At 32.3% G+C, this 13,587-nt stretch overlaps 1 protein-coding gene across 1 annotated transcript in view; it reads left to right on the forward strand.

The window, feature by feature from the left end:
• LOC120631427 (fasciclin-2) overlaps window positions 1–12,737 on the forward strand; it is a 184,910-nt gene extending 172,173 nt beyond the window's left edge. The window contains exons 2-15 of the mRNA XM_039901006.1: window positions 2,046–2,208; window positions 3,370–3,530; window positions 3,734–3,858; window positions 3,949–4,089; window positions 4,174–4,308; window positions 4,388–4,695; window positions 4,807–4,928; window positions 5,048–5,198; window positions 5,475–5,667; window positions 5,939–6,213; window positions 6,289–6,436; window positions 6,652–6,844; window positions 9,962–10,157; window positions 11,500–12,737. Of these exons, the coding sequence (XP_039756940.1) occupies window positions 2,046–2,208; window positions 3,370–3,530; window positions 3,734–3,858; window positions 3,949–4,089; window positions 4,174–4,308; window positions 4,388–4,695; window positions 4,807–4,928; window positions 5,048–5,198; window positions 5,475–5,667; window positions 5,939–6,213; window positions 6,289–6,436; window positions 6,652–6,844; window positions 9,962–10,157; window positions 11,500–11,629 (2,441 nt within the window). The 3' untranslated portion in view covers window positions 11,630–12,737. The remainder of the gene's footprint in view (window positions 1–2,045; window positions 2,209–3,369; window positions 3,531–3,733; window positions 3,859–3,948; window positions 4,090–4,173; window positions 4,309–4,387; window positions 4,696–4,806; window positions 4,929–5,047; window positions 5,199–5,474; window positions 5,668–5,938; window positions 6,214–6,288; window positions 6,437–6,651; window positions 6,845–9,961; window positions 10,158–11,499) is intronic.
• Window positions 12,738–13,587: the final 850 nt, after the last annotated feature.

Below are 13,587 nucleotides of genomic sequence, written 5' to 3' on the forward strand. Positions count from 1 at the left end.
CGAGCTGAAATAAGCCGGCCCCGTATTATGAATTATATGGCATTTGTTATTCTTTCACTGAAATACGTACTTTCGTAGGAATCACGAGTTGTGTGTCTCTTTCATCAACTACGTTTCGTATAAATGCAACGAGCACAGTTTGTTGGGAAAAACTCTGGGATAAGGAGGGGTCCCCATACGCAGGCTGCATACCTAAAAAGTTGTAAAAAATTCCATGCCCTGGTTGCGTTCATGGAATGAAACGGTACAGTCTACAACATTGACTTACTTACAACCAAAAGTTGCTGTCCTTACGTTTATAAAAATAAAGCCGACTTTTCTGTGAATTAAACGTGCAATGTTTGTAGCGGTGTACAAGATTATGTTTGAGTTGTATGACAAGCGTGTATTGTATCAGAAAAGTCCAACCCCTCATACATGCCCCATACTAATATATCACATTGTCTTGCGGATGTGAGTTGCGGACATGACTGCCATTGTAAAATTAGCTATATTTTCAATACAATGCAACATAAGTTTATATGGTTACACATAAGTTCATCTTTATATACATAAATTAGGTACATTATTAACATAACTAGCTTTTGTTTTGAATAATAGTAGTAATTAATTTTTACAAGTTCTGATTAACCGCGAGATTAAGAATTTATCCACTGTGGCCGAAATGTTGAATTCCTTTATGAGTTTAATACTTCATACAACACAAAAAGATCACAAAAAGACAGAAATACATACTTCACATGAAAATTATTTTATATAAAAGTAAATTTTTCCAAATTATTTGATATTGCCAGAAAACAAACCGGTAATAAAAAAATAAAAAAAACAGTATACAGACAGAAGAGAGGTTTTTATTTCATAACTACCAACCTAAGGATGAGAAAATTTACAGGTGTGACAAGTTAAATATATCTTCTTTTTGTAACGTAAAACTAAGAAATAAAATAAGAAACTTCGTCACGTGCCCGTGAATAAATTGCGGTAAACTTAATTAAAGAGTTCCCCGCCCTTCCGATCCTCACTTTGTGTTACAGCAATATTTGATTCCTTCACAAGAACTTCGCTAAAGTAATGGCCAATTTATTTTATTCGGTGCGAAGAGTTTAAACTTCTCCTACTTCTGTTTTGAGAGAAATAATTTAAAATTTCATTCCTCATATTTCAGATATTATGAAAATATCTAGTTTATCTGCAGGTATACTTTGAATTAAGCTAATTATATTCTATATATTATAATTTCAGATTTTATTTGCATTTAGCTATAGGTGAATGATTGTTGACCTCAATGGCGCAGTGGTCCTGTATATTGGATTTCCCGGTTTCGAGATCCGAAGCCTAAATCAGAAATTATTTATTTCTGACTTTTCTTTGATTTGGTCTGTTAGGAGGCTTCAGCCGCGGTTAGTTACCACCCTACCGCTAAAGACGTGCCGCTAAGCAATTTAGCTTTCCGGTTCTATGTCGCGTAGAAACCGATTAGGGGGATGGGTTTAATAACTGTTATACTCCAATAACGGGTGAGCCCGCTACCATCTTGGGGCTAACTTGTAGTGGAATAGAAAATTCAAAAATCATTTTTTAATTTTTTTCAAGTAGGCCTAACATAAGCACTTTTGAAACGTCAAGTCTTTCTGTGTGTAGTGACTCTACCACCGGTTCGGAAAGCAGATTCTACCGAGAAGAAGCCGGCAAGAAACTCAGCAGTTGCTCTTTTCCAATATCAACAATTTACATTTTGCATTTTAAATTTCATTTTTCTATCTTGTGGGAGATAAAATTGAAGCCGGATGCTTCCAAGCAACCTTGTCATTAAAAAAATCATCAATTGTATAGTAACCTCGCTGTAATAAATGTGTTTTAACAAATTCTTTAAACTTGTTCATTGGTAGGTCCAAAATTACCTTAGGAATCATATTGTAAAAGCGTACACTCAATCCCACAAATGACTTCTGTACCTTTCGCAGACGATATCCGCTTTTGGTAAAGTGGTAGAAGAAAAAGACATTATTTCATTCATCATACTAACATAGTCTTCTCTTTTGCAGGATGCTCGTGCCAAACGCTACGGATATTCCCGATGCCGAAGCAGCAGACAGTAGCCGTTGGCAAATCCGTGGTTTTGACGTGCCAGGCGGAAGCTCCCGACACGGCCCTAGTCACGCAGCCGCAATGGCGCGATCCCAAAGGACTCATTATAAACGAAGCTGCGTTAGTACTTGTTAAACTTTTTGTTTACGGGTAACTTGGGCTGGGGAGTTTTAAATTTATCCTTTTTGGAAGCCGGGACTTGCAATTAATATATTTGCAACTAACTGTCCCTCGCGACTTCGTCCGGTTATAAGTCAACCTTAAAACGCTACACGGCCGCTCTTCTCCATTATAATTTTTTTTACAGTCTTAATAAAATTAAACTTAATCAAATAACCAGTTATCCCGAAATAATAGCTTCATTTTTATTTTATCCCAAAAGTTCAATATATAAACTTAACTATTAAGGCCGCCTTTTGTATACTTCTTTTGTCTGTGTTTTCTTTTATTCTTTTTCTGTATTTTTGTTTGTGTGCAAATAAAGAGTATAAATAAATAAATAAATATATATATATATATATATAAACTACGAAAACCTTACTGCAGTGTTAGGCGTCTTTTTTTTCTGTGGAAAAATTAATCTTGTCGCTATACAAGATAACCGTTTAGTCAGGTGGTCAAAATAACATATCGTTTTTTTCTGTCAAGAATATTAAATTTGAAGATTAAATTATAATATTATAATAAATGTGCTTTGAAAATCATTTTAATATACGAGTACTTAGCATCTAAAATAGAGTTTATTACCCAGTCCAGAGGTAATAGTAGAGGACCTTGCGCTATAACGTTTTGCCCCAAACTTTTTTTGGCTGCTCAAATATAAATCCTATTTCGAGTACCTAAATGGAGTAATGAAAGTTATTCGACATTTAAATAGAAAACAACTATAGATTCCAAGAAACAGCGAATGATTCGGAGATGTATTTACAGGGCACGTAAACTTCAATACAAACAATACTGTTTGGCTAGGTATTTTATTCAAGACGTAAGTAAACTTAATAAATAAAATAAAATAAAAAGACAAGTTTCATATCATTATTATTTGTACATCACATAAAATAAGAATATCGAAAAAGAAGTAGGATAGTAGAAGTAGGACAGCATATGAAAATAAAGATAATTAAATTTACTATCTAGTGACTTTGACCGTTGTAAGATCATTGCAAGTTCATTCTTTAGTTCAGAAATTTGTACCGTTAACGAATGATTTTAAAACTGATGGTTTTATGGTACAGTTCCTCCATTTAAGAAATGCTAATAATATTGTATTTATCCTAACAGGGCCGGTACCAGACCAGAGATCTACACGGAACCGATGCCCGCGAAACAGCTACAGTACCTCTATATATCGTCGATCACCACGGCAATGGCAGGCAATTACACGTGCGAAGCGACCTACACAAACATGCCTCTCAGCGCCAGTGTGGTTTTGGAAACTTTCGGTATTGGTTTTACATATATTGTCAATGTACAGCGTCGACTACATCGCCATTGGAGCTTGAATGCACGCAAAACAATACTGTCAGCTATCTGATGTGTAGAACAACGCCGATGTATTCAGTATTTTAGTGCAAATAAAATCAAACTTTATTTAATTATAGGTACTTATTCGATTTTTATTTAACAGTTAATATTATCGTTCTAGTTGCTATTACATGGACAAATGCAAATGAAAATCAGTATGCGACAAAAGGAAAAGAGTATAGAATTATGTGTGAAGTTAAAGCCGAACCTGCACCCTCTGTGGATTGGTTCAAAGAAGGAACTAGTGTAAGTAATTGTTATAAACAAAGTTAACCAAATATATCCATAGATAAAAGAAATTTCATATCGATAATAACTGGATTTTTTTTTCAATAGATCGTGACTGGTGATAGATATGTTATTCAAGCAAATGGATTATTGATTAAAAATATCCAAGAAAGTGATGATGGGACATATACTTGCCGAGCTGTTGTCATACAAACTGGAGAGTTAGCGGAAAGGAATATTAAGCTTGAGGTAATTGCGCTATACAGTTTAGAATCGTCAATCAGGATGGTACAAAAATTTTCGTAAAATTAAAGCGATTTCATAATATTTTAGGTTTACACTGCCCCAGAAATGGAGGAACGCGAAACAAAGGTTCAAATTAAAGAAGGCGAAACTGCTTCCATCACTTGTAAAGCTCGAGGGAAACCGCCCCCAACTTACTCCTGGATTAAAGCTTCGACACGAGAGGTATAAGCACTTGAAAGTAATTATTAATCCTAATAATTTGATAGAATGTTTAAAATTTATATTGGTATTTATCTTGCAGAACTTAGGTACTACTTCCCGCTTCAGTGTGGATGAAATTAGTGGGCTTTTAACATTCGATAGAGTAGAAGCTAGTGATTACGGCAAATATATCTGTAGTGCTGTCAATCAAGGTGGCCACAACGAAACTGAAATAGAAGTCGAAGTTTTGGTTCGTCCGAGAATATTTGAGTTATTGAATATCACTGCAGCTGAAAATACGGAGGGAAGATTGGAATGTAAAGCTACAGGACGTCCGGTTCCTCGTATTAGCTTTAGAAAATTAAGCAATAACGATCGATTCTTGAATGGTCCAAATGATGATGGACGGTAATATTACCTTTTTTTTTATTAAAATAATTATATTATATTTATAATTAATGGTACCAATAATTAAATAATAATAAATAAATAATGTATGTAAATAATGTCAACTCACAGAATTACAATAGAAACGAGCAGTCATCAAACAGGTGATCAAATGGAATCCAGTGCCGTGATAACAATTTCCCGACTGAATAGGACAGATGACGGATTATATGAATGTGTTGCTGAAAATGAAGGTACAAGCTAACACTTGATAAATTTTAAGTTATTGATGATTATAGCTAAATTAATGTCTTTTTATTATATCAGCCGAGCAACCTAGGAAAAAAATAATAAAACTATTTAATTTGTTTAGGTGGCGAAGCAAGAAAGAATGGTCATTTAACTGTTCAATTCCGGCCTTCTTTTGAACATATGAACAACGTTCCAGTATGGAGTTGGAATGCTCAACCTGTGAATATCAGCTGCATTGCTGAAAGTATTCCTAATGCCACCATTAAATGGAAGTAAGTGTTACATAATAGGCGGATTAGTCAACGCTTATCCCAGTCAATAACTAAAATGTTAGACTACGGAAGTTCAAATTTGACTTTTAACATTGCATCGGAACGGGAATCTGTCGGTACCGGTTTAGTAATTCGCTACCTAAATTTAGCCAAACCGCATATCTCGAGATTGGAATTCTGGGACAGTTTATGATATAAAATTATTACTGTGTCAATTAAAGAAATATTTATTTAAATTTCTTTTAGGTAATTTACTTATGTATTTTTTTACATCAGGTTCCACGAATATGATCTTACTGAAACTCCTCACGTCAGAATATACGGATCAGGTCCCATAAGCTATGTGACCATAACACCTATTGATGCAAGTCTCTATGGTATTTACAAATGTATCGCTACAAATACTCTAGGTGAAGCAGAGCATATTATCCAACTGAGACAAGCTTTCCCTCCAGGAGCTGTTGTTCAAGTAAGATATTTATTAAATGATATGAACTATTTTAGGCGGCTGTTAAAGGCACGCCTCGCCTAAGGCTAGTGCTCAATATGTACCTATAACTAGCTTAATATCTTAACAACTGACCCATTCAAAACCCCAAAACAAAATACTTAGATCTTTTCAGTTTCGCACTAATAAAATATTGGGTTCGTTTTTGCAAGGCTTCCTTATTGTGAACTCATCTCCTTATATGATAAATACAAATTATTGTATTATCCTATTTCTATTTTGTTTATTACAGGCAAGACAAGACACTATTACAGCAACATCCGTTTCATTCAATATAGTTGGTCCACCTGAAGATATGGGACCACCAATTGAGGCCTATACAGTACAGTTTAAAGAAAACGGAAACTTTGATTGGAACTTTGCAATGAATCGAACGTGGTCAGCCGACTCTCTGTACATTGTTGAAAACTTGAGACCGATGTTTACGTATGACTTTAGATTTGCAGCTATCAATAGAGTTGGGGTTGGAAGTTGGGGCGCTCCTATCACAGTTATTATGCCCAGAAGGTCAGAATGAACCACCAGAAATCACCATACTAAATTTTTGTGTAGCAGTATTTTACGTTGTGTTTTTATCTTTAGATCACCACCTGAACAACCCAAATGGAGGGAATCGATCAGCTCAGAATCGCTTATACACGGAAAATATGCTGATAGATATGAACTGCAGTGGAAAATTCCCGCAGACAATGGAGAACCGATTGACATGTACGACGTTAGTTACTGCCCTGTAAGTAAAACTAAGAAAATTTTTATACTTTTTAATAACTAGGTATATTAATATTTAAACTATATTAATTTTATAGAATAAATATCTAGTCCTAAAAATGTAACTGTAAATAGTGAGATACGCAAAAGAAAGGCATATCAAAGCCTTGATATACATGGAATGTAGTTTTCATCAATAGGATATTTGTTTAAATAATATAATACGTTTTTAAACAGGTCCTAAAAGTTACTGGAAAATGGCAAGTTTCTGCCCAATCAGACTGCTTTACGGAGGAGTTAAAATCTTTCGAAGCGATCAGTTATGAAATTCGAGGATTACGACCGGATACTCGATACCGAATGCACGTGCGTGCTCACAACGCTCTTGGTTTCTCTCAACCTGCTCAACTCTATGTCCAGACCGCTCTCGGTGAGTACAGCCAAGAACATAACCAAATACCAATCCGAGCTGGTTTCTACGACGTTTATACTGCACCCGATCCCCATGTTTCCGCTGCATACCTCACCATATCTTCTGTTACTGTTTTGTTTTCATCCCATCTCGTTTGTATGATTTTGTGAATTTGAAACACTTGCGGTCAGTGCTCATTTTTTTTCTTGTGTCTTTTCTCAGTGCTTATTATAGAAGTTCTTTTAGCTTTGTCTTTTTTGTATTATTTTTAAACAAAAGTACAATATTATTTTTATTACAATAAGATATTTTTACTAACCAATTATTGTGATTGTATTTTCAGTTTTAAGTTTTTTTTTTGTATTGAGTTAATGATTACGATTGAGCTTTAAGCTTTGCATTAAAATGTGACACAGTTGTGCAATACTTTGCTCTCATTAAAACAAGATTCTCTACAAAAAGTGGAAAAAAGAATGTTGAGACTGTAACATCAATAATATGTTCTTATAATTTCAAGTTATTTTAAGTTGTCTTTGGTTTCTTTGTTGTTGAATACAAAAAGCTGTTGATGTTGCAGTTTCTAGTAAAGACTGGTAAACAAAGTGAATTAGAAAAGGAGTGTGTTTAAAAACTTTTTAGTGCATGTTATTAATGTAATGCGTTTGAGTTTAACTTCAAGTACCCATTGGTATCAGAATAGATTTAAAATGGTCTTATATTTTAGTTCGAGTTGTTTTACTTTTAATGGTAAGTTTTATTGCTTTTGTACATTTAATTACTTTTAATTTGTCATTGTAGATACTTAACAAGTTTTGTTAATGAAATTTATATTCACTATATTTATATTATTATTTATGCTATCAAATATATTTTTAGGTAACCCAAGTGGAAGTCCAAGCATTTTCCGATGGACTCACACTAGTACGGACGTCCTTATTACAATGCTTATTATATATATTCTTAAATAAATATTATATTAGAAATATTATACAATTTATAAACTAAATAAGTCCAAAGATGACTGTTGTTTAGGATTTTATGTGATAAAGTTTGTTGCTGTATAAATATTAACATAAATCATCCGAGCAGATCATCATATAAGAATATCATGAATTATTTCGAAAATTTATTAATTTGAATTTGAAATGCGAATTATTATTCCTGTTAGTGTAGAATTCATTAAAGACTTTATGATGTTAAATTTTTCATAGATAGTAGATAGTTTATTGGCAAGCACATTAACACTGCCATGATGTAAAAGAAAACCATGTTTTGGAATATGAAATAGATAAACTTCTCAATGTAGAATAAGAAATTTGTGTACGAATTTTTGATGACTATTTTATTCCTTTTAGTAAGATCTTTCTAAATAAAATAAATGTAACGAGAGATAATCGTCCAAATGAAGTTAATGATTGGAAAGACGATGATAATGTCATATTGCTGAGCTATTAAGAGAAATAGATGTAAGTGTAGTTAGGTAGAAAAGATCTAAGTGTCAAGTTGGAATTGTGATGAAATCGGAACGAAACTGACCAATGTGAAAAAATAAATATTATAAAAATCGAAAGCGCCTGTGATTCAAAACACATTTTTTGGTTAATTGGATGAAGTTGTACTTAAATTATATAGATTAATCTACTCGCTTAAACAATATATTATCTTAATTTAAGGATCGCTCATTAATATTCGTGCCAATATAATTTGTACAGCTTCATTCATACAATCTTTAACCCTCCTAATGATACCAATAATTAATTAGCCCCAAAAGTTATGATAGATTTTATGAACTGGATCCCATTGTTTAGTACTATCCCCTTTAAGAAAGCTGTCAAGATGCTTATCAAGAAATGCATTAACCCCTTTCGAATGTTCTTTGACAAGTGTGTTTGTGTCGCCCTGATCAAATTATGGGTAAATATATTTTATATTAATAATATTATATACCTAGTTAAAAGCTGCTATACTTCCCTTGGAATGAACTAATTAATGTACTGCATGTCCTTCTCAAAGCTAGTTTTGTGTACACCCCTCCAATATGAATTAAACTAAAACCATTCGCATGGTCTGTATTAATATTATTCTGTTCAACGTACGAATCCCTCTTAGTTTAGAAATAATTTTAGATAATAAAAATATTCAATTTACTAAGTAGATGTTCATTATTATTAGAATATATTTTATATTAAAATTTATTTCTTCTTAGCATGATATTATACTCTTATTTTTAAATTTTACGGATATGAATCTGCCTTTATTGGCAAATTGTAGACTTATATAAAGGTTTCATTTGTCTAGTATAAAACTAAAATAGGTGTTTAAAGTTTCGTAAAAGATTATGTAGCGCTCATAATTATTTGTAGTTTGAAGAACATGTTTTTCCCAATAATACTATTTTTATATTACTATTTATGATTATTATATACTAATAAACTCAAACTACAAGTATGCATTTCTATATTAAATCTACAAATAAAGCGTCCGGTGCTGGTTATTAAAGTTCTATTAAATTTTAATTTATAGTTTGTTCCTGGTAACTTTTCTGTAACTAGATCCACATCGCTTGTTATAGATTCAAAATTTTGTTATGGGGTTTGAAAAATTTATTTTGCGTCAATTCAAGTTATTTGGAATGTTTGCATCTTGACAACTTTTCTTTCTTCTTTTATTGTATATTATATGACTTAATTATATTTATGCATCATTACTCTCGCTCTCGACATTTCTTATGAGTTTATTTACATTCAAACCCCATTTCATTACGATGGAGGGCTTTCGTATTGTAAGAAATGAACTTTTGCGAAAATAATTTCTCGGTGTATGGGTGCACGATATTTTATTCTGAAAGCACTCCTTGTTCACCAATGTTAATTGTTATAAATGTTTCTATTTATATTAATTGTTTTTGATAAAAGAACCAAAGCATTTATAACAATTGCTAACGTTTCACCTAACATATTCAGCTTCTTCGATATGATGCATAAAACTAACTTATTAAGAGCAGTAAACTATGAATTACGGTATTTCAAGTAAAGGGTTAAAATCACTTTAAATATTTTCAAATAGAGTTTACCGCTCTTATACAAAAAAAATGATTGATTTAAATATATATTTAACTTTTATTTGATTTAACAGGTGTGGAACGATCTGGATTTGCTGCCCCGCAACTTTTATCAAGTGGAGCTATAATAGGATTGGCATTGGCTGGCGTATTCATCTGTCTCATCATTGTCGATCTCCTTCTTCTGTGCTTTAGGCGACAAGGTGTTATCGCTTCTATTTGCGGAAGACGGGTCAAGAAACATTCAGACGATGAAGCCAAGTTGGGAAGGTAATTAATTTAGCTATTTAATTGATATTAAGAATAAGTTTTAAAAATTTATTATATTTCTATTTATGTCTTTAAAAACATATTCAGTGCTAACACAATCAGATATCAAACCGTCATTACGCACATCATCGACATTAGAGTATCAAAATTTTTCCTTGTAACCAATTTCACCTCTTCCTTTTGGTTCTCCTTTATCCATTCCGTAACAAGTGTTAGTGTCGATGAGAGATGTTTCTGCCCGCTAGTCTGTACGGTTGGCGCTTCCCGCTCCCTTATTGCAGCACGAAGCCGCGCGCGCCGCCCTCCCCCGCGCCTCTGCCGCCGCCTGTCAAGCTCGTGTCAACTCCGACGTAAGGCATCACGTGAAACCACGATTTCCTGCATGCTTGTGTGTGCGGATGCTATGGTCTGGCCCTCGTGAGGAGAATATGATGAAAAGTCCTATAATATTTTGAGATTATCACCGTGACCTTAAATGTATGCTTTTCGCTGGGGCCAACCGATTTGTAAATATTAATTACAGAAGTAAGCTTTGCGTTAAGTTCTTGTAAATATTATGTCAGTTAGTTATTAGTTAATGTACATTTAGATAGAGTATTAGCCTCTGAATTCGCCTTTAAAACTTATGTAACCCATTATAAAGCTGAAATACGTTTGCAATGTTGAAAGTAATACTTTTGTCACCTACCCTAGCTGAACGGATTTATTTAATCTTCGTTCATTACGAAAATCAAGCGCCATATTTCAGTATCAATTGTCTGGAACATCTCTTACGACTGTTTTCTGTTATCATTTTATTTTTAAATCTTTATTATATTTACATTTTTGTTCTTCATGTCTTCCTTTTGTATTTTTTTTTTGTTATGTCCATTTAACCTGTCATTTAATATATTATATTTATATTTAATTCAATGGTAATGGTATAATAATACACTATGTTAATTGTTAATCAAGTAAAATTGTTTTCTCCACGCTGCCACATCCCGGTCACTTGTAGTTATATTCCAACTACTCCAGTGTAAGAAATACTAATAATCTACAACGCATTTTTTGCACTTTAATAACGCTTAATTGATTTTCAAATTCCATCAATCTTCTGCTTATTATAAAAAAGCCATTTTCATTATCAATTTTATTTTCACTAATATTGTAACGAATTTTATTTGCAATTTGTATTTAGTTTTTATTTTTGCTCTACTGCATTGTAAGCATTAAAATGAATGTGACGTGAAATGTTTTCAGATTGGTGATTGTATTTTTCTGTAAATAGTACGTAGATAATAGTATATATTATATATATACAGTCCAAAAAGGAAGTTTAAAGTGTATTTATTATTCACAGAGACGAAAAGGAACCTCTCAAAGATACTGGGGACGAAGGCATAAAAAGGAATTCTTCAGTAGAGTTCGATGGACGTCGAGTATATGCTACGAGTGGAGGACCAATTATTGGCAAAAACTCCGCTGTTTAAATCACGAAACTCGTGAAACACTCAACAATAATCTATATATAGATGTTTAGGGCACAGTACGAGTAGCTTATGAAACGTGACTACTAATGAATTTAATGGAATTTATGTAACGAGTATTAAAGCTTGTGTATTTGTGATGAGCGCGACCAGTATTTGAAACTGCCAAATGACGAATTGTAACGTTTTATATTAAGTGCGTTATCAGCTTTATCGCGTGTTATTAGATTTAACATTTGATGACGTTATTTCAAGAATAAGATCTAAATAGTAACTAAAATATTCATTTACAATCAAATACATTTATATCTTTGTTTAAAAAGACACATTTTGCTCGTAGGTTAGATAGTTATTGTACTTTTTAATATTTATCACAAGAAGACTTGCTTTATTCAAGTCAAATACTGCTTCAAGAGGTACAAAACGTGCCTTTTTATAAATAAGGTACTTTATGAGGGTATTTATAGCTCATGCTAGATTGTATATATCACTATCTAGAATAGTTTTAACGTCACAAAATTATCGAAACTGTATAATTAAATGATTTATAAAAAGGGCAATTGTAATAGAGTCTACAATTATTGTTTCATTCTCACTGTTAGAGGTTGGCGTGACGTTTGAGTAATTTAAGCTGGGAACGTATCTTTTAATTTTTTTTATGGAGAGCAAATGCAGAATATTAGGGATAAGAACTGTAAATACGTTATTTATAATTTTGTAAATATTGATACGTTTTTCTATATACTTACTTTTTGAATAAGAATATTTGACAGAGATACACAACGCTTGCCACTAATAACATTGGTAGTTAGTATGGCAAGATCTCTTTCACCTTTTTATCTCTTTGTAACGTTACTACGAATTTTAGAAGTTACATATATTATCCATGTGAAATGATTGTTGTAAATTAATATAATGTTTTATATCAATAGGTAAGCAAACCGTACATAGGCTTTACCTTCAATGTCTTAAACGGGTCCCAATAGGTTTTAATTAAAATATTTATATCAATTATTTAAGGAATAGCTGTAGTTATTTGGGGAATTTGTTTAGAGATCTATAATAAAGAACAGTGGACAATTTAGTATAGAATTATGTTTTTATGATTTTTTTTTAAAAGTAAAAGTCATAAATAACTTTTCTCCACGACAGCTCCAGTTTTACGTGGTTATATTTTATAAGTAAAATAAGCTAACAGTTTATATCACGTTTATACTGAATTTGAACACAGGTACCTATAATAATTATGTTGATCATAAATTTCTTTTTGCTTCATTATATTAAACATCCATTGAAAGTTAATACTCATAGTATTTATAATATTCTTACCTTTATTCCCCGTATCACAAATATTGAAAATTCTATTATTATTTTATTGGTTTTAATAGGTGCGAAGTGTAGTGTGTGAACGAAAGCACAATGAAACATCAAAGTAATTTAATCCCCATTTACACATATACTGTATATAATATAATATAATATAAACGCGTTCTTGGTCACCTTTTTTAAATTCAACGTATTTAGAAATTTTATGTAGTATATACTCGTAGATGAGCCACGTGATTTCTTTTACACGTTTAAGGATGAAATTAGGTTTTTCTGCGTCGATTCGAACTTTGCTGGGAGATTTTACGCGCTGATACGCACTGTGAATCAAAAATGTAGTTTTGCAAGTATTTTGTATTTTCTTTTATTATAATTAAAGATAATCGTCTCTACCTAAAAGTTTGAGCTCGTTTTTAACCAACTCGCATTGTATGAGCGTCCTGGGTACATTAGCACTATATATTTCTCCTCTTTGAGAGCTATTAGGCCTCAGCGCATTTTTGAGATGAACTGATGATTCCAAGTTCCTATGCCTAATTGAAGTGTTATTCCAAGTTTTATAACCATGAATCTAGCAATTTGCCTTTCTAAATTTAACACTCCTCAAAAAATAATTCATTATTTATTCGCATTCT

Source organism: Pararge aegeria, chromosome 18 (genome assembly GCF_905163445.1).
Source record: "Pararge aegeria chromosome 18, ilParAegt1.1, whole genome shotgun sequence".
Classification (NCBI taxonomy): Eukaryota; Metazoa; Arthropoda; class Insecta; order Lepidoptera; family Nymphalidae; genus Pararge; species Pararge aegeria.